Raw genomic sequence first — 21,449 nt, 5'->3', positions numbered from 1 at the left:
CATTCAACATACTGCTTCCTTACTTTCAAAACCCCCAATTTACAAAACTCATAACCAATAATAAGAACATACTTCCCTGCAATTCCTTGAGAAGACGACCCGAGGTTTAAATACTCAGTTATCAATTTCAAAGGGGTTTGTTACTTGTGACAACCAAAACTTTTGTAAGAAAGATTGATTGCGTGGTTTAGTAACTATACTTGCAACGAGAGTTTACTATAACCTCTAAACCATCAATCTTCTGCTCTTTCACTAGCCTTGCTTTGTTTCTTGCAATGCTGTCATCCTCTCCTAGCTTATTCCGAAAAATCCATTTGGTGCCGGTCACTTTCTTTCCACTTGGCCTTGGAACTAAAGTCCACACTTGGTTCTTCTCAAACTCTTTGAGCTCATCTTCCATTGCCTTTACCCATAAAGGGTCACCAAGGGCTTCCTTGACGTTTTGAGGCTCCATTTGAGAGAGTAGGGCAATGCTTGTTCCTTCATTTACCTTTCTTGTGAAAGACCGAGTTCTAACCCCATGAGAGACGTCCCCAATAACAAATTCCTCAAGATAATTCTTCAAGAATCTCCATTCACGAAGTTTGGTGGACTTAGAGGCAGATTCAGATACCAAGGGATTCTGGGTGCTGCTGGCTTCAGGGTTTCTTTCCGATTCATGAGACAAAATGAAATTGTCTCTTGAATTTTCAACAACAGCAGTTTCTGGTTCAGCTTGAACAGAATTTCCATTTTCTTGATTTTGCACAGTTTCAACATCCTTTTGAGCTTGATTTTCTGAATCACAATCTTCCAAAATACTTTGCACCAGGTTAGTATCACAAAATGTAACATGTATGGACTCTTCAATAATCCTAGTATCTTGATGATAAACCCTATATATTTTACTAGTTATGGAATATCCTACAAACAAATACTCATACGCCTTTGGATCAAATTTATCCAAATTATCCTTGTTATTTAAAACAAAAAAATATTTGCATCCAAAGATATGCAAGTAATCTAAATTTGGTGGGTAACCTTTCCAAAGTTCATAAGGGGTTTTCTTCAAGAATTTCCTTATGATTGTTCTATTCAAAATGTGGCAAGCTGTGTTAACCGCTTCAGCCCAAAGGAATTTTGGAACATTGCTCTCACAAAGCATAGTTCTTATCATTTCTTGTAAGCTTCTATTTCTTCTTTCCACAACACCATTTTGTTGTGGTGTTCTTGGACAAGAGAAGTTGTGAGATATTCCAAATTCCTCACAAAAGGATTCAAATAAATTGTTTTCAAATTCAGTTCCATGATCGCTTCTTATAGAAGATATCTTCAAATCCTTTTCATTTTGAATTTTCTTGCAAAAAGGTTCAAAGGCCGAAAAGGCTTCATTTTTGTGTGCAAGAAATAAAACCCAACCAAACCTAGTATAGTCATCGACAATTACTAAACCATATTGTTTACCACCTAGGCTTTGAGTTCTTGTTGGACCAAATAAATCAATGTGTAGCAACTCAAGTGGTCTTTTAGTAGAGATGTCTTCCTTTGGTTTAAAAGAGCTTTTTGTTTGTTTTCCCATTTGGCAAGCATCACAAGTGATGTCTTTGTCAAACTTTATCAAAGGAAGACCTCTTACTAATTCTTTCTTTACAAGTTTGTTTATTTGAAACATACTTGCATGGTCCAATCTCTTGTGCCATAACCACTTTTCAGATTCTTTAGAATGAAAACAAGCTACATTTTGATCCTTTAGTTCATCAAGAGTTAGTCCATAAACATTATTAAAACGCTTGGCAACAAAAAGTACTTCATTTGTCTTTTCATTTATAACACAGCATTCATGCCTTTTGAAAGTCACTAAATATCCTAAGTCACACAGCTGACTTATACTCAAAAGATTGTGCTTTAAACCATATACCAAAAATACATCATCAATGAAAGTAGATTGTTCATTACCTACTTTTCCAACAGCAACTATTTACCTTTACCATCATCTCTAAATGTCACAAAACCTTCATCATACTTGCTTAGTTTGATAAAGTAAGTTGACCTTCCAGTCATGTGTCTTGAGCATCCACTATCCAAGTACCACATATCCTTTTTATTCTTGGATGCTAGGCAACTCTGCATGAAACGCTTCAAATAACCTTAGGTATCCAAATTAATTTGGATCCTTTGAAGTTAATCCATCTTGATTGCCCAAGTGCATTGAAATCACAAACAACATTGTAAATTTGGTTTTCCACAACTCTCTTTTCAATGAAACATTGTGCATATGAGTGACCAAATTTTTTGCAATTAAGGCAATGATTTTCTGATGCATGTTGCTGAAATTTTGATGAGCTACCATGCTGGAAATGATTAAATGATTGACATTTTTTGGTTTTTGGAGGAGGTGCATTTCTTTTGACAAACTGATTTTTGTTATAATTATTCCTCTTTGCAAAAATATTTTCACCAGAATTTTGTTGAACTATTGGGCTTTTCGAATATGAGGTTTTGTTGTAAGATGGTTGTTTCTTGAAAGCAACCTTATTTTTTGAATTAGGTTCGGTTCTTGGTGAAGGTTCAGTTTTATTTGTGTATACTTCATCAAATTTTTTCTTCAAATGTTGGAACATATCCAATACCAGATTTGATTGGTGTGGATTTAGTATTTGATGAAGAAGCCACAATTTTTTTAGAGGAATCATTAAAAACTGCATCTTCCTTGGTTATATAACCTAAACCAGATTTTTCAAATAATGGTCTTTGGCTTGCAAGTAATTTGTCCAAGTTACTAAAACTTTGAGCAAATTTTGCTAAGTCACCATTCAACCTTTTAATCATATCATTTAATTTTTCATTTTCAGCAATTAACTTATGAGAAGGATCCACAATGTGCTTTCCTTTTAATTTTTCAAGTTCATATCTTAGAAATCTATTTTATTTAATAATGTCCAAAGCACATTCAGATCTTAACGCATCTCTTTTTCTCTTAAAAATTTATTTTCAGCTCTTAACGCATCTCTTTCAGATCTGCACTCATTGTACTTGTCAAGCAGTTTTGAGGTGTTTAAAGTGAGATCATCAATAATAGCATATAAATCATCCATAGACAAGTCAAAGTAATTTACCTCATCAAAATTATTGTTTCCAACCATGAAACAGTCTTTGTTTTCACTTTTAGAGTCTTCTTTCTCATTGGAGTCGTTCTCAAGATCCTCCCAAGCTGCCATGAGCACTCCCTTCTTTTCCTTCTTTCCTTTGTCCTCTTTCTTGAGCTTTGGACAGTTTAGCTTGAAGTATCCAGCCTCCTTGCAATGATGGCACGTCACCTTGCTCAAGTCCATCTTGTGTTTCTTTGAGCTTGAACCCTTGTATTTGTCCTTGTTCTTCATCATCCTTCTAAATCTCCTAGCAAAAAATAAAAGCTCATCATCTGAAATACCATCACTAGACTCACTCTCTTTTGGTTCTATTTTTGACTTGAGGGATATTCTCTTTTTCTTTGAGTCCAGGTTTGTGTGTGTGGTTTCATAGGCAAGGAATTTTTCTCTCAGCTCATCATAGGTTATAGGACTTAGATTGTTGCTCTCAGTTAGGACAGTGGCAGTGGTTTCCCATTCTTTTGTGAGGCTTCTAAGGAGTTTTCTCACTAGGGTTTGTTCTGAGTAGTTTGTACCCAGAGCATCAAGGTTGTTGATTATGATTGAGAATCTCTCAAATGCTTCATCAATGCTTTCTCCATCCTTCATGTTGAACATCTCATATATCTTTTCGTAGCATATCAATCCTCGTTTCTTTGACCTGTTTAGTACCTTTGTGTGTAACCTGGAGTTTTTTCCAGATTTTTTTGGCTGTCTTGCATCTAGACGCCTTTTGGTACTCTTCAAAGCTGATAGCACAGTGAAGAAGGTTGATGGCTTTAGCATTCAGCTCCATCTTCTTCTTGTCGTCCTCATTCCATTCAGCTTCTTCTTTTGGAGTCACCACTCCATCAGCACTTATTTTTGTTGGAATATTGGGACCGCTCATAACAATCTTTCATATGTTGTAGTCAATGGATTGGATGAAGATCCTCATCCTTTCTTTCCAGTAGGCATAGTTCTTCCCGTTGAAGAAAGGTGGCCGATTGTTTGACTGGCTTTCAGTGAGAGTGTAGGCAACTGTGGTTGTGCCCAAGTTGTTCGCCATTGGATCTTTGCTCTAAGCGGTTAAGCTTGATTCTTGAGACCTTAGCTCCTGATACCAATTGAAGGTTGTGGTAGGCTTAGAGAAGGGGAGTTGAATCTATGCCTTTCTTTTAAGTTACTGAACTGACCCTTTAAAACAAACTTTGAATTCTGATTCTATTTGAACTCAGCAGCAGAAATTTATGAGACAATTTATTTTTGTCATATGAATAACAGAAAACAGAACAGTACAGAGAAGAGAAAAGCTAACACCAGCATATATCCTGGTTCGGTTGCCTTGTGCTATGCAACCTACATCCAGTCTCCTCCACAACAATGGAGGAATTTTCACTATAGTTAACAGTATTACATACACCAATTCCACAGGATTGACACAATCCTTTCACACTCAAGTTCTAACTTAACTTGACATTGGCTATGCTAATACCTAACTCTTCACTCTTAGTGCTAACCCAACCAAGAAAGGGATACCTCACAGGTACAAGATACAAGACACAGACATACTTAAAGAAATCTGAAAACAACTCTAGACTTTTCTCTCAAGTGTATCACTCAGCCTTTTTCCACTCATGGCTTTTACTTGAGCTTTCTCAATATGCCTTTTCACTCTAGAAATTACAGAAAGATAAACATTGAAAAGTAAATTACAATCTGTAAAACATGAAGGAGATTGACTTCATCAACAGCCTCTTTGCTATGTGATAAACTAGATTTGCTAGCCTCTGATTCAGTTCTTCATTTTTGGCAGAATGCTTCTTTGAAAGAAAGCACTGTCCAAGTAGAGGAACTTTTTCAGAGAACTTCTTCACAGAACAAAACCTTAATACACTGGGTTATCTCTCCTTGCTTTCTGAATGAACAGCAAGCTTCTTTTATCTCCTTGCATGTTGCTTGGTTGCTCTTCCTAGGTCAACTTCTTGAGCCTTGAGCTTCACCAACCCGCTGTCTCACTTTTTTCCAATAATCCTCACAATGGAAATTTTGCTTCTGGCCTCCCAAGGTTGACCGAAAGCCATAAAACAGCAACCACAAAAATCTTCCAATGGCAAAACAGATCTGAGCTATTGATAAGCTACTTGGTCCCCAAGACTTACTTGTGACCGTAGATACACAGCAGATTAGGGCAGAAAACAACTTTGCCTTATATGCCATTTTCGGACTTGTAGAGAGTTGGGAAGAAGAGAAGAAGATCTGATACATCTAAAAGAAAATGCGTTACCTTTAACCTTTTCCTAAGCTTGATTTGGTTTGAAATGGATGATTTGACTTCTGCCTTTCAAGCTTGGTCTTTCTCTTTCTTTCTTCTCTCATGACTAGCTTAGAAACTCAGCTCTCTTTCTTACTTTTTCTGAGTTCTGTGATTTGACTGAGACAGAGAAAGAGAACGTTACTTTGGGAGCAAGATGGAGGGATTTGGTGAAATCAAATCGGGCTTGAATTGGGTTCCACTCAAGTTCAGCCCGTTGGTTCCTCAGCTTTGTTTTCTTTTGGGCTTCACTTGATTTACCAACCCACCAACCTAGTTGTATTATTTCATTCCAATTTGGGCTATTGGATTTAATTTTGGCCTGCAACATTTAGTAAAATAATTAGTAACATATAATTATTAATAATCAACACTAATTATTTATTTTACCCAAAAATAATGTTTGTCATCACTAATTAATTTAGTTAATTTCTTAACTCAACAGATAGCGATTCAGCATTGCACTTATGATAACATGATGGTTGAGATGCAAGAATATAAAGCCTAATGTAAAGAAAAATGTTTGTTATCACATGAAGATGCTTCCTTAGATGATATTGATGACCTTCAAAACCCGCCTCACATGGAAAAAAGAGGGCGTACCAAAAATAGATTGGGATTAAATATCAAAAAACAGATTACAAATGCATCAAAGAAAAAGAAAAAGAAATCTCTAACAAAGCTAAAATTGATGTGCTTTAATTAGGTAAAATTGTCTTTATGCATGTTAATGGTTGCGCTAATATATGATTTATTTTTGCAGTTGAACCTTTTAGATAATGGATCAATAATGCAGTCAAATTTCAGCATTTATAAAGAACAAATTATGAATTATCAGTTTAGAGATTCAAAGAAATAAGATAGTTTTCTCGGTGTTTTTTGGAATTATTTTCGGTGTTATGTTGAACAATCTCGGTGCATTCTATGTAATATTTTTTTTAATAGAAATGAGGTTTACTTTTAATATTTTTCTGTCTTGTACTTTTTACCATGTTACCGTTAGTTTTGAAATTAATTTTTGCTTGTTTATGATATTTTAATCTAATAATAAGTATTACCTTCATAATTGTATTGTGTTGTGTTATTCAATAGTAAGTATTAATTTTTAAATTATTTTCTGCAATTATTTGATGGTTAATAGTTTAAGGTGTAATCCTGTATAAATTTTCAGTTGATTTTTCTTTAGTATATTGAATATAGTAAATGTGAATGTAGATTCATTTAGATTAATATAACTGTAATATAGCATAGACAAAAGATTTGGAATCTATCAAAAATTTTGGAATGAATATTTAATAAAGAATTATTTGTTTTAACAAATCTGTACACACAATTCAAAATAATATTGAAGAGAAATTATTAACAATTTACATTACACAATCTATTAACTTTCTATATCTCCTGATGTAAACCTACCATAAAGACTTAATAATGTAGCAGATGGCTTGAAGAGTCTGATTACTTTAGATTTTTCAATGGCTTTACTTCTCAGTTGATTTATTTCGTCGAATAGAATGAGTGAAGTATATTCGAGTCTAAAATGATCAATTTGTTCCTACCGTTTAAAGAAATTTATTTATTAAACTCTAATAATTTAGTAATAGAGAATTATCTATTTTTAATGATAGTTATCATTTTTCAATTCTTCCATGTGTATTTTCTTTTTTTTTTTTTATCTTTTTGGGATTAATTATCTTCAGTCATTTCATCACATATATTGCACAATCTCAGCTAAAAACAAAAAAAAAACACAGTAATATTTATTAAATAGAAAGATTAACCTTGTTTGCTATCCACTCATGCTAATGTATGGTACTTCGACACTCTCATCGTTGTCTATCAAAGCTTTTGCTCCAACAAATACCATTATTTGTGAAATCATCAAGCTCTAAAAACTAAAGAAAGTCAAATATAAGAAGCTCTATATTTAACGTCTAATTTTACTGAAATGAATAAATGATGATGTCAGACAAACAAGTACCAATGCACCTTATTTTAAACTGAAGTGCACCGAATTTATATAATAAAAACAACACATAAAAAGAAGTAAATTGATACAGAAAATAGAAAATTATCAAAAAATACTGAAAATTAATACATACTCTTCTGCAAGCTTATTTTTTTCTTCAACCTTTTGTAATTTCTTGAATTTCTTCATTTTTGACAATACATAATAAAAATTCTGTTTATAAAAAAAATTTTGATGAAAAAACAAAACATAGTATTACAATGATAGTTTCTAAATCTTATTTATCATCAGATTCAATCTCTGTTTGAGAAGATTAATCCACAATAATGTGCTTCCTCTTTTTGAATTCCATCATGAAAAGTACAAACACACGAGGTAAATAAAGAGAATAAATATTTACAAAAACATCAAAAAATAATAATTACTTCTTTGCCATTCTCTCATGTTATTTTCTTTGCTTCGATGTCTCCTTTGAGTCATATTTAGAATCATACTCATACTTAGATTCGCTTTCACTTTTTGAAGGTGAGTCCAATATAAGAGTCTTCTTCTTTTGTTGCTTCTTTTTTTTCTTCTTTTCTTCTTTTGATTGGTCTCTCAACTATGCTCTTCTTACGAGGCCTCGAAACAAAAAAAAAATACTACTTAGCATAATATATTTAAAATAAATAAAACTAAAATTAAAAAAAAAAGATTTCTATTGAGTTACCGTTTTATGCTTTGCCTTACTTTCTATTCTTTTAACTAACTTTTTTCTATTCTTAGTCCAATGTGCATCCATGGTAGTCCAGAATTTTTATCCACCGGCTTATTCTTGTACATAAATTCATGGAAATATATTATTATTAATGCAAAGAGGCAACCATCAACTGTAAATTTATTTTTCAATTTGTGATCTTTGATGCTTTTGATGATGAAGTTGAGCACGTGAGCAGCCAAATTCTATTCTTATATTGTGTTCACATAAAAAATGGGTATCATGTGAACTGAAAAAAATTTGTTTATTATTGTTGGCAACAAGAAGCACTTCTAGATGAAGAGAATGAATATTCTCTAAAATTTTAGCTGGTTTTTTGGTCCATCAATACTCATGACAATCAAAGACTTTGTCAAAAGTAACAAAAAATAACCTTTGAAATTTTCAATAACTTTCTTATGTTCTTCATTAATTTCTTTATTTACAATTTTGTTTGAAAAGCACTCCCCTATAACAGTAGCAAAAATATTTCAATAACACAAAAATAATGTAAAAAATACCGAAATTTAATTTACAGAATATATTATAAAATAAATTTTTACCAGATACATTCAAGCCAATGGCATCTCCTATTTTATCAGGGGTGATGTATACCGTATCGCGTGTCCAATGTGTTTTTGTACAAATCAAGTGAATATGTAAATTGAGTAAACTACCATTTGTACCTACGAAAGTTGAAAACGCTGACATATCCACCCATAGAAGAAGGAAATTACCATTTGTACCCATGAAATATAAACTTTTGCTAACAAAACTATCCAAATCCAAAAAAATTATTTGAAATTCCCAAATTACCCCACCACCACCACTTACTCCACACCACCACTTTTCCAATCCCAAATCCACCACCGAAATTCTTCCTCACCACCACCCTAAACCCTAATTACCATCATCACTCAATTCAAAGGCACCACCACCTCATTTTCTTCATCACTACCATCACCACCACCACTATTATACCTCCATTATCATCTTCTTCACATAAAGCAACAACAACAACAATAGAAAAAGCAAATTGTCTGAGACCACCGCACCACCACTGGCGAACACCAAATTGTCCCCCCTCCCCCGATTTCCACTCTTCTTCCTCTCTCTCGCCCTTTCTTAGCTCTTCTGCATAACCTCCGCCGCGGCACTCAACAATCGCTGGCGCCATCAAGTCCCACCCAACCTTCACTCGCCGCCGCCGCGTCTTTTTCCCCTTTCTTTGCTCCTCCACCCTTTCCCTCTCTCTTTCTTCTTCTTCCCCTCGCCTTACCTCCGCGAGCCCAGAATCACCGTTGCCTTCTGTTTTCGCCTCCTTTTACAACCCTAGAGCCACTGGCGTAGCCTGATCACTACCGCTGTCCGAACCCGTTCCAGCTAGCCCTCCATCTCTCGCTGACACAGAGCTCTAGCCCCTGTCCAGTCCGCGGTTCCACCCGCTCTTCTCCAGTCTACAAACCCAGAGACCACTGAACCTACATCATGCAACCATTCGAAGAAATAGAAGAGAGAGAAGCAAAATACAAAAGGAAAGAGAGAGAAAGAGAGAGAAAGGAAGGAGTTGGCAGAGTTGACGGACTCTGGCGGCGGCGACGAGCTCAGAAAATGGAAGGAAAGAGAGAGATGATGGGGTTAGTGGTGGTGGTGGTGGAGGGAAAAAGATGATACAGATGATGATAAGGGTAATTTCGGATTTTTATGTGATTTTTTAGTGTTTGGATAATTTTGTTATATGGAACTCATGTTTTATGGGTACAAATAGTAATTTCCTTTTTTATGGTTAGATGTGTCAGCGTTTTTAACTTTCGTAGATAGAAATGGTAGTTTACTCATGTAAATTCTTTCGGAAGCTTATGTGGCACATTCAAGGCTGGAATATGCCTCATAACAGCAAATCCCAATTCTTTCACAATAACTTTTTTATCATCACTCATCTTACTAAACATATTAGAAATGAATATTGTGGAGCACCTTAAATCATGATTATTTTTTTTTGTAAATAAATAAAAATTATGTTACATAACCATATTTATAAAATATAAATGAATTGTTCTAATATATATATATATATATATGCTTACTTGATTTTTTTTATGGTGCTCTTTTCAACAACTCTTTTGATTGTCATTTTTTTTTGTAAGGAATAAAAAATTAGGTTAATAGGTAACATAACTGTATTAATTATTGTTAAAAATGTATAACATCAAATATAAAAAAAATTATAATTATAAATATTATGTATAAAATTATAAATATTAAATTAAATAAAATAATTTTAAATTATTACTTTTAATATTATTTTTTGTTACACTTAATCTTGTATTAGGATTTATTTGGATAAATTTAAAAAAAAGATTTTTAAAGTAATTTTTTTTGTAAAAATTTTTGAACAAATAAAAATAATTTGATATTTGAATATTTTATCTAAAAAAATACTTTTATTTATAATTATGTTTGAATGTAATAATATCAAAATATTATTTATTCATTTATTATGTTAAAGTATCTTTTTTAAGTAAAAGATTTTAAAAAATAAATTGTAGGGTAAAATATTATTTTGACCTCCAATGTTAGGGTTAAATTCTAATTTGGTTTCTAACGTTTTAAACGTTCTATTTCAATCCAAAAAACTTTCAAACGCCCTATTTCAATACTAAAAAAAATTAAATGGTTTCAATATTATTCGACCATTAAATTTGATACAAACAATTCGCATATTGAAAAGTCAATAACATTTTATTTTAATATGTAAGTAAAATCAATTCACCAACGATCACTAATATAAAAATTTTTTCTTTGATTTTAAAGCATTAGTGCTTGATTGTTAGGATTTAGAATTTTGTACAAAAAAATTAAGAAAAAGAAGTGTTACAAGAAGATTTTGGTTATGTTCTTCTAACGTATAGAAAAAGATATGACTTAACTAGTAATATTATTAACGTCATTGTCACTTATCTTGTTAATTATTATTGTCAAATTTAAAGATAGGACTATATTGAACGTGTTTGAACGTTTTTGGGACTGAAATAGGACGTTTAAAATGTTAAAGATCAAATTAAATTTTGCCCCAAACGTTGAAAACTAAAATTACTATTTTTTTAAAAAAATATTTTTTATTTTTATTATTAAAAATTTATCGAAGATACTAAAATATATACAGAGATAATTTTTTTTTAACAATGTCACCCAAATAAAAAATTAGATAATTGAGGATAACTTGCACTTAATATTTAAGTTAGTTAAAATAAATGATAATAATAAGATGATGAAGTTGTTAATGCCAAAGAATTTTTATGTCACCGAATATGCCACGTTTGTTGGATTTTCTTTCTTTCTTTCTAAACTATTCTACTCATTTGATTTATCTCAGTCTCTTTGTTTCTGCTTCCTGAGACCAAGTTTCATGGCCTACGCAACGCTTTTCTCCAATCCTCTTCACCTTAACAAAACTGCAAATCACTCTTCCATTCATTTCTCTCCCACTCTCTCTCTTAAACCAAATCAAAATCTTAGATATTCTAAGAATCTCAAACTCTCATCAAACAGACACCATGCAACCACACCCTCTGCTTCTTCTTCTTCAGGCAAGCTTTGTCTTATTCTTTAGTCTTTTCTTCTTCTAAACTAAAGCAAATAAATAAATAAAAGATAATTAAATGATCAATAGTTGGATTTGAACAGGAGTTGAGTCTCTGGTGTTGGATGAGGATACTACAAGTTCACTGGATTCAGTTAAGGTGTTTGATTTGAATGGAAAGGAGGTTCCGATTTCAGATTTATGGAAAGATAGGAAAGCCGTTGTGGCATTTGCACGCCACTTTGGGTGATTTATCTCCTCATCTTTTAAAGCATTTTCCCTTTTTGTTTATGAGTTTGATTATTATTAACAATGAAATCTGATAAGCCATGTCTTTCTGTGTGTGTACTTTCGCAGATGTGTGCTTTGTCGCAAAAGGGCTGATTACCTTGCATCCAAGAAGGTGAAATTAACTATATCCTAAATGTTGATTCAATATTATATTCAATTAATTCTTGTCTTTCTGTACTGTTCTTAAGTAAATTGCATAGTGACCTTGTACCGAAATTCATTTGATTCTTGTCATTAACCCTTGGTTTTTCCCCTCTAGCATGTTAATAGCATTATACTTTCTGGAACTTACTGTATATCCTCCTTAATTCTTGTCATGGTAGAAGGCCAAAAATAACTCCAATTATCTAACATGGCTGACAATTAAAGTTTTTTTAGTAGGAAAAGAAAAGTTGTGTGTCAGCAAGACTTGTGCTTATGCTTATGCTCTTTCAACAGGATATAATGGATGCTTCTGGTGTGGCACTTGTATTGATTGGACCTGGGAACATTGAACAGGTTTGTCAGAAGAATTGTAGAGAGTGTTTGGTGTTTTTGGCTTATGAATTTCCTGTAATGTTTCGATGGTACTGCATGCACTAACTGCTGGACATGGTTAATTAAAGTATTGAGCAGAAAACTGTCTCTCAGAACATGTCATAAGCTATGGTTCTTAGGGGAAAGAGTAAAAGGGTTGTCTTCAATTTTATTGTCTTTGTGAATTTGTGAATTGGGGCACTATGCTGCACTTTACTTGATTCTACTCTCAGTCTCGAACTTTGCAAGTATTGATTTTCTGCAAGGTTGCAACCATCTGAGTATGCTGGAATTGTGTATTACAGGCCAGAACCTTTGCCAAGCAAATGAAATTCGAAGGAGGTACCTTGCTGCTGGCCTAATGCTTTCGGCCTAGTAATAGTTGTAGTATTTTAGACATCTTATGTTAGCATTTTGAAAAGTCTGTGCTTTCTCTTCCAGAAATCTATGCAGACCCCAATCATTCATCATATGAGGCCTTAAAATTTGTTTCTGGAGTTTTGACCACATTTACCCCCAAAGTAAGTCTGAAACCACCATAAAAGTGGATGAAGCACCAATGAAACTTAGATTTTTGGATCTTTTATGTTAACTTTAGTCGTTACACTGCAGGCAGGTCTTAAGATAATACAATTATATATGGAAGGCTATCGGCAAGATTGGAAGCTTTCATTTGAAAAAGATACTGTTACCAGAGGGGGCTGGTATGTAAATTATATCTGTGATCACACTATTTGGTTATGCCAATCTTTTCATTGGTTGTGAATGCAATACACGTGGTGCCCCAAGAGCACTTAAGAATTTCTCGGATAAATGGTCATTCCAGCTTCGGCTAGTGCAACCCAAATATGATCTAGTTGATTATAAAGACACTTTGTTTGGCCAGCCTGAATACATAACTTCTCATATATTATGAACTTGGTATTGTGTCAGGAAACAAGGAGGAATCATAGTTGCAGGTCCTGGGAAAAATAATATCTCATATGTTCACAAGGTATCTGGAACCCCCTTTACCTGAATCATGGATATATTTTACCTGATATTATGGCTGCAATTAGTATGAATCAGCAGCATATGTGTTCACATTTATCTGACATAACCATATGAACTATTTTAATGTGACTAGGACAGAGAAGCAGGTGATGATCCAGAAATTGAAGATATCTTAGCAGCATGTTGTTCCTGAAGAAACAAAAGATGGAGCCCCTCTTTCACTGCTTTTTTATCAATCTTGCTTCATGATCACAAGGCACTATTGTACATCATATTCTTTTGCTTCTTGCACTGATCAGTAGCTTTGCCTTGAGGTTCAGTTATTAGACATTCACCAAATTACAGTACACAATTTGGAATATATGACAGTATTACCCTTAGGATAGTTTTAACATTTTGTTAGTTTCAAAATCTTGTATATAAGATTTTTCCATGTCAAATAAATTGGCCCCTTCCCTTTTGTTCTTCATATTGTTGGAAGAGTTAGTTGCTGAGTTGTATCACAATGAATATTCTATCTCTGACTCCGACAATTTTAGGAGAGAAAATAAAATAAAAATAGAAAGAATAGATAATTATAATTCTATTCCATGACACTACGTATCATACATTGTTTTACAAATTAATGAAATTATACATTTGCCATTGATACATGCATATATATTCATAAGTCCAGATGCTATATACAAAGATCAAAAGTTGCAATGAGCGGGAATAAGACACATATTTGTACAAAATTCAAATACTATTTAATGCTTACTTTCCTATGCAACCAACCATACAATGATTTCTTGGTGACCTTCAACCTATGTAGAACTGCAGGCCTTCTTGTTGTGGTTAATGCCTTCTCTCCTGGTAGTGCTTCTATGCTGAGATTTGTAAGGTTAGGGATTTCTAACTTTGATGTGTCACTTAGTGCAAACCTGGTTTTAGCTGGAAAAATTTCAAGGCCCAATTCATTCTGAAGAAGTTTTATGATTGCCTCTTGCACTTCTAATATGTGCTGGGATGGAGTTTCATCTGCCTTTGTAGCTCCTATGATGATCAAAATGTCATCATTCACAGAATGTCCTGTTATCATAAAGGCCAACAGTGAATATGAATGGTTGAGTTCATATGATTGGCTACGCGGACAAGCAACCATGCAAAACGAGCTTGCCAATTGCCACGTACAGAATAGAATTATAAATCAAATATACAAAATATTCCATTCGTACCTGAACTATAGTTTTCTTTGATCATTCTAAGAACTGCAAGAATAACCAAGCGAGCTTCAACCTGTTGATACAGTTTGATGGTTAAAGGCATAAACTAATACATTAAAATCGAGAGAAACTTAAAACAGTTTGAGAAAATTGTGGGGCGAACTCTAGAGAAAGCAACTGATAACAACCTTTGTGAGTCCTTGAACATCAATAGCTAGGATGTCAGCTACCCTCTTTAACAGGTGTGCCGCAATCTTTTCAAGAAGTAAACTCGGGGGTCTCTCTAATTCAGAGAAATTGCTGGAAGAAAATTCTCTTTGGATCTTGCTGTTATCTTGTATCACTCCTTCACACCACTCCTCAATAAGTTCTTCCAGATAGTAATCATTGGGTTTGTACCTGAAGCAGTAAACATGCTATTTAGTTTAAAGCTGAATGTAGAAAAATATTACTGCATAGATAATAGTTCATAGTATTTAAGCTGCTAACAATACTTTTTTGCCATTACTCTTGAAACCTATAACCAGAAATCTCTTATGTTCCATCATGCTAAAAGTTTCTAATTTCTAACACGTGATTTAAAATGAAACAGACATGTTATACATAACATTTGAGAGACACATAACTTGGAAAAGATAATTAGTATGCTACTTGCTATGATAGTATAAGATAGCATACCCTGCTTTTCGCATATCCTGGTATATGGTCAAGCATTGTTGCACCTCAAGTACGGATCCGTATCTGTTGCGTGCCCTTAGTAGTGTGTTATATGTCACCTGAGAAGACAATTATCAAAATCAATAGGATTAAGTTGATGAAATATACTTTTTTTCTCAATAGATCACAAAAAAAGTTGTGATTCCCACCTTTTTCAGATATGTATTTATTCTATAGTTCATCATTCATCAACTGCCATTTCTTTTATTATACCCAATGTTCTATTCATCTTTTAGTTTGATTTTATGGAAGTATAATCTTACTGCAGCCTCATGCAAATTCCATTTAGGACATAGCCATGTCAGTTTATCATTTTGTGGACGACAGAACCATAACAAACAACTGCAGTCTATAGGCATCCTCACCCAATTTGGATGTATCTCATATGTTTTCATTTCTTCATATAGCATCAATCCTTGCTTAAAATTCTTACTTTCTACACAGACCTGTAAACAAAAATGTAAATTTCCCGTGTCAATGGCCATGTAATTTTACAGTAGTGAAAAATGTTCTCTTCAATATTACAATTAATTTTAAAAATTGGGCCTCATTTTGAGAGAAAAAACTCTGAACCTTTATGGCTGTAGTATATGCAACAACATCAGGTTTAATTCCAGCATCAAACATGATCTTCAGAATCTGTATGGGAACAAAGGCATTCGATCAGATAAACAAATAGCTTTCATATAATATATTATTAGGCTTAGTACGGAAGTCACTTAATCTATAAATATCAAACATGATAATTTTGAAAGTCCACCACACATCACTTATCTAACAGCTACAGTATTGTGTCCAGTAAATGTTTTGTTGGTGTGTGGTGCGAGTGCGACTATATATATTCAAGCACTACATAGAAGTCCAACATGATAAAAAGACCATCCTAATACAATTCTAGTGCAATTATGCAAATTGCATCAACCATGACCATATATTACTTTGACTGAACTGCTTCTCAAAACATTGTGCAATGAAAATCATTGAGAGAACTTTATTTTTTATCTAATTTTTTTTACCTCGATGGCGCCTCCCACGTTATCTGATCCTCCACATATATCTATCAAAATGGACCAGCTTATATAATTTGGGGAAAGACCTACTTTTTTCATCTCAGTGATTAATGCTTTAGCATGGTAGTAATCAGTACCACAAGCCTTCAGCAAAATATTATATGTTGCTATAGTTGGTGTGAAAGGGAATCTCTCAGCAAAACTCAAGATATGCGGCCTAGAAATGCTGTTTGGCGCGGTAATAGCAGTCTGCGTGTCTCCATGCTCTAACTTGCTATTGTTCCCTTCACCAAAGGACCCCAACATCTTATTTCCCTTCCAAGAATAGAACAAGCGAAAAGCTCTGTCATACTGACATGCTTCAACACATGCATGTAAAATGATGTTAAAGCATTGCGTATTAGGCTCGCAGTCGGCCAAAAGCATTTCTTCGAATAATTGAATTGCCTGCTCTACAAGCCCTGCATGTGCGCAGGCATTGATTAATGACGACCACGCAACGGTATTAAGAGAAACACCGGCTGAGAGCATATCCTGCTTGATTTTTAGAGCCATTTGCCACAATTTTGCATCTGCAAAGACCTGAAATTCCTACAGGTCAGGATATGCCAGATATCATGTTTTGCTAAATTGATAAAACAATGATGATTCTGTTGATGCACCACAATGTACCTTTATAATCGTGCTGTAGGTGAAAACATCTAATTTCAGCCATCCTGCTGATTCCAATTGCTTAAGTTCCCTGTAAATGTCTTGGGCCAGATCAACTCTTCCAGCAACACAGCATGCTTTGAGTAGGATATTATAAGATGTCATGTCTGGCTTCAGACCAAGATTCTGGATTTTAAAGGTTTAGCCACTATGAATTGTTTACTCGGATGAAATGCAGAATAAAATCTAACTAGCATTCTCTTCTCATCCTTCAAGGGAAACTAAATGGAAAGGATAAATATAAATGGCATGATTTAAGGTGATAGAAGGAACGTTACCTGCATATTCTGATACAGATTTAAGGTGTAGCTAAGATCATGGGTGTTCACATTCATGAGACTGTTGAACACATATATATTTGGAGTAATCTTCTGATTGAGTAAGTCCTGCATCAGACATTGCATATGAATGCTATCTTGTCACCGAACATCATCGTCATAGAATTTGCCAAGAATTATGTCTAAGATCATAGTTTATTTATATTTTAAAGAAGAACAAAATTTATAAACATTTTTGAAATTCTAAGATAAATACATAGAATGATATAGATTGCAAATGGAATTTGCCAAGAACTGTGTCTCGGAGTGAAACACTAAAATTAAACTATATATCTTCATGTAAGCCCTTAATTTAAATCTTTGAAGACAAGTTGAAGGAAGAGAATGTCACTGATTGGAAGATACCTCATATATGTACCTAGATTTCATGAAATCACCACAAAGGCCACAAGCGTCAATTATTGCCCGGTATATGTACATATTGGGGTTATCCAAGTTTTTCTTCACTGCTTCATATGCTTTCAAAGCAGAAACTAAATCCCTTCTTTTTCCAAATTCACTTATAATGTTGCAGAATAGTATATGTGCATGTGGAAGAAGACATGCATACCTGAAAGATGCAAATGCAGTCATATAAAACCTGATCATATAGATTGCTAACCAATATTAACTATTAGGAACACCAATGGAAGTAATGGATCAGGAAATATAAATTAATGGCACACATAAAAAATGAACAAAGCTATTGATTAATCATCAAAGACAACACCAATTAATTTCATCATTGTTACAAAATTAGAAATAAAAAATCTTTTCTCAAAACATTATAAATACATACCTCACAGCTAAATCTGGATCTTGATTACAAACACACTGTTTTATTATGTCCAACGGCTGAACAAGTTCTCTGACTGACAACTGGAAATCTGAAGGAGAAAAATTCATGTGTGAATTTCTTAATGACTTGTTCTTGTATCTTTAGAACTTGGTCAAAATTTTATTAACAATGTGTTCTATAAACACATGGAAACATGAACATGGGAATAAGAACATTACCAAACCAGTAAGGTTGTCTATCCATATAGAGAAAATTTAATCAATTACTAGATAAATGCTGTGTTTATAAAAAAAGTAAATATTAAACATCCCCTTTAATTGCTTTCTCCTTTTTTTAGTTTTGTTTCCTCTAGTTTCTCAAGGTATCCTCCATTGAAGGCATTCATGTTCAATTCGACACTAAATGTGGGTACACTCACTCTACTATCATTAGATTTTGGATTGTCCCTGATTGTAACACACAAACTCTTGTTATTCACTATTAGATCTAGTTGGTATCAAATTAACATCACTATTAGTGTGTAATCAGATATCAATGCTAACATCATCATCTTAAGCTGCTTCCGTTACATCTTTTGGATACGACTGATCCTGCATTGTGTTTCAAGTGCACAGTGTTCACAGAAAATTTAACAAGAAAGAATTAGAGATTAGTATCTTGAAAAAAAAAAAGAATTACGTGCGAGAACCTCCATGAATTGAACAGCTTCCTCAAGTTGACCGGATTTGACCAAGCGGCGACACTCGTTAGAGAAGAGATCCATGGCATGTCCATCAAAATGGGAGGATAAGGAGGAGGCGCCACCAAGCTCCTGAACTCTCTTGAGAGAATCAATCACAGCCCGAACCTTCCTACCTCGAATACCCGCCAGAACCTCCTTCGCGAGGAGCTTAACGTTCAGAGAAGGAACAAATTCGGAAGCATTCTCGTGGACATGGACATGGATATAGTGGTTGAGGGGGGCTTGGAGAGTGCAGGAGATAGAGGAAGAATGCGAATGCGAAGGAGTGAGCTTGGGCTTGTGGTGGCGGTGGCGGTGGCGGTGGGAGGGAGAAGGAGTGGTTGATGGTGTTGAAGATGAAGAAGATGGGGGATTCGGAGGAGGAGTGACAATGGATGAACCAAGGATGACGAAATCCCTCATCATTACTGGGTGTAACCGTTTTTTGGGTTGTAGAAGTGAGAAGATGAGGGATTTATGGGACAATGGATTTATGATCTTTTGTCTTTGGATTATTGGATTGGATTTGAAAGGCGGGTGTTATCGTTGGAGCTCAGACACTCATAGTATTAGTTAGTTATTCATTCCTCTCCTTCCAACATTAATATGTCAATAAAATCTATTTGAGTATCTTTTTAGTTGGTTTAATTACTTTATTGTTATTTATAATTTTACTAAATTTTTAATTAAATTCTTATATTCTTTTAATTAGATTTTTATATTATTTTTAATTTTATAATTAGGTCATTTTTATATCAAAAATATTAAAATTATTAGAATATTTTTTTTTAAAATACATGTAATCAAAAATTTAGTTAAATTTTTAATTATGAATATCTTTAATTTGCGAAAAAATATTCAGTTAATTCTAATATTTTTTATATTAGAAAGGACTTAATTATAAAATTAAAAGTAGTGTAAGGACCAATTGAAAGAAAAAAAATATAGAGAATTAATTAAAAATTTAGTAAAATTACAATAATCAATAGAATAATTAAATCTTTTAATTTTTATCAGAGGTGTGTTTTAATTATCGCAATGTGTGTGTGGATAGCTCAATAAATTAAATTATATAGATACAGTGTTACGTTATATGTAAAAATTTTATTTTTGGTAAATTAATTTTTCTGGCTATTTTATAATTTATTTCTCAAAATATTGAACCACAGTCTAATAACTATTCGTGAAGCATGCCCAACAGTAAAAAAACAAAAATAAATTAAAAAATGATAATTAATCGGTCAAATTTAATTTTATGAGGATAATTAATTTCTCTAAGTCAAATTTGACTAGTAAAAAATAAACACTTGTTTGTCATTGGTTTATTTTTCTTATTAGAGATTTTTTTAACCAGAATTTTACTTTTAGTAACGATTTTGCATGCACCGAGAAAAAAGTTAATAACCAAAAATCTCGAAATCAGTGGTAAAAATAATTTTTACATTAGTAATTATATCCCAAAATTAATATTATCCATCCATTTCTGATTTATTTCTTTAAGAATAAATGCTAGCCATTAATTATTTTACCACATGGTAAAAGTTAACCCAAATCGAATTTTTTACTAGTATTCTGCAAACGACTCCTAGAGATCCTGAATCCTCTTACTTACTATCCAAGTAATTTGCCTTTCCCTCTTAGCTTCTGTGTCGAGATTATCTCATCCTCTCACCTCTCTCTACTGTGTTTTTAACCCCAAGTAACTAACAACGGTTAATTGTGGATAAGTTCGACACGCAAGTGTTGACCAAACTTCTTCGTTTTCAAGCCCCTTCTTCATTAATTCTCATACCTTGACCACGAAATTCTCAGCTTCTTTTACCATAATTAATTCAGCCAAGACTCAGATTTTTATTTAAAGAAACACTGATCACAAAATTCACAAAAATACTTTATGCATTTTGTAAGTTTTTTTACTGTGTTTTGGAGAAAGAAAAAGATTGAAATTTTACACTTCTCTACGTTCCAACCCTTATTCCTAATATTCTTCTATTGTTCTTCAAGTGTTCTTCAAGAATCCAAGCCATATAAACACAATTCATTGTCTGTTTTTCCTAATTCTCGTATTTTTACCAAAAATTTAGTAAGGTGAGCTCTTGTTCCTTCTCTATTCTTTTTTATTTTTTAGCAGTGATCATGATGAATTATTGCCTTCTTATGTGTCTAAAAACTTCTATTGAGCCCATATGGAGCACAATTAAAGAGCTATACAAAATTTAAGTTCAAAGTGATCAAATTCTAACACTTTTTGCGAAGCTTTTGGCCAAACAAAAACTGCACTATAGCCAATTTGCTCTAGCCTTTGTGAGAGTATTCTCTGATGGTTGAGAGGTCTAGTGACTGAATTAAACAAGAGGTAAGGGTTAGAATTAGTTAGAATATGTTTGTGCTTGTTTTTGGTGTTTATATGAGCCACTTTGTGGTGAATTTGTGCTTGTTTTGTAAATCTTAATATTCTGTAAGTTATCTCTATTTTGACTT

At 33.4% G+C, this 21,449-nt stretch overlaps 2 protein-coding genes across 4 annotated transcripts; one reads left to right on the top strand and one right to left on the bottom strand.

Annotated features, from left to right (window-relative positions):
* The first annotated feature begins 11,399 nt into the window (after positions 1–11,399).
* LOC107648659 (thioredoxin-like protein AAED1, chloroplastic) lies at positions 11,400–14,074 on the top strand. Of its 2 annotated transcripts, none has more exons than XM_016352465.3 (9): positions 11,400–11,695; positions 11,793–11,934; positions 12,046–12,091; positions 12,418–12,477; positions 12,801–12,837; positions 12,937–13,016; positions 13,108–13,199; positions 13,429–13,489; positions 13,622–14,074. In XM_016352465.3, the coding sequence occupies exons 1-9, from the start codon at positions 11,515–11,517 to the stop codon at positions 13,679–13,681; spliced, it is 759 nt and encodes a 252-aa protein (XP_016207951.3). In that variant the 5' UTR covers positions 11,400–11,514; the 3' UTR covers positions 13,682–14,074. The 2 variants fall into 2 exon arrangements, with proteins under 2 accessions (XP_016207951.3, XP_020960042.2); XM_021104383.2 differs by having other exon boundaries at positions 11,433–11,695; positions 13,627–14,074.
* On the bottom strand, positions 14,048–19,565 carry LOC107648658 (Tetratricopeptide repeat (TPR)-like superfamily protein). Of its 2 annotated transcripts, none has more exons than XM_016352464.3 (12): positions 18,926–19,565; positions 18,248–18,335; positions 17,815–18,019; positions 17,410–17,517; positions 17,093–17,257; positions 16,427–17,002; positions 15,984–16,049; positions 15,776–15,856; positions 15,372–15,469; positions 14,882–15,092; positions 14,706–14,766; positions 14,048–14,559 (listed from the first exon to the last, which is right to left on the bottom strand). In XM_016352464.3, exons 1-12 carry the CDS (start codon positions 19,392–19,394, stop codon positions 14,234–14,236), a joined length of 2,454 nt encoding a protein of 817 aa, XP_016207950.1. In that variant the 5' UTR covers positions 19,395–19,565; the 3' UTR covers positions 14,048–14,233. The 2 variants fall into 2 exon arrangements, with proteins under 2 accessions (XP_016207950.1, XP_088347415.1); XM_088491289.1 differs by lacking the exon at positions 18,926–19,565 and adding an exon at positions 18,790–18,837 and having other exon boundaries at positions 18,248–18,645.
* Between the last annotated feature and the right edge of the window lie 1,884 nt (positions 19,566–21,449).

Source organism: Arachis ipaensis, chromosome B6, assembly GCF_059453495.1.
Source record: "Arachis ipaensis isolate K30076 ecotype BB chromosome B6, ASM5945349v1, whole genome shotgun sequence".
NCBI classification, from domain to species: domain Eukaryota; kingdom Viridiplantae; phylum Streptophyta; class Magnoliopsida; order Fabales; family Fabaceae; genus Arachis; species Arachis ipaensis.
Note: the sequence above shows the minus strand (reverse complement) of the source record. Positions and strands in the feature narration are given on the sequence as shown.

Bases quoted from the DNA above. Each gene is read 5' to 3' on its own strand.
- LOC107648659 (XM_016352465.3), top strand. From the start codon at position 11,515: ATGGCCTACGCAACGCTTTTCTCCAATCCTCTTCACCTTAACAAAACT. The intron at 11,696-11,792 runs GCAAGCTTTGTC...GGATTTGAACAG, and splicing joins CTCTGCTTCTTCTTCTTCAG to GAGTTGAGTCTCTGGTGTTG. The intron at 13,490-13,621 runs GTATCTGGAACC...TAATGTGACTAG, and splicing joins ATATCTCATATGTTCACAAG to GACAGAGAAGCAGGTGATGA.
- LOC107648658 (XM_016352464.3), bottom strand. From the start codon at position 19,394: ATGATGAGGGATTTCGTCATCCTTGGTTCATCCATTGTCACTCCTCCT. The intron at 17,258-17,409 runs GTAACGTTCCTT...TTTAAAATCCAG, and splicing joins ATCTGTATCAGAATATGCAG to AATCTTGGTCTGAAGCCAGA. The intron at 15,470-15,775 runs GTGAGGATGCCT...TTGTCTTCTCAG, and splicing joins ATGAGATACATCCAAATTGG to GTGACATATAACACACTACT.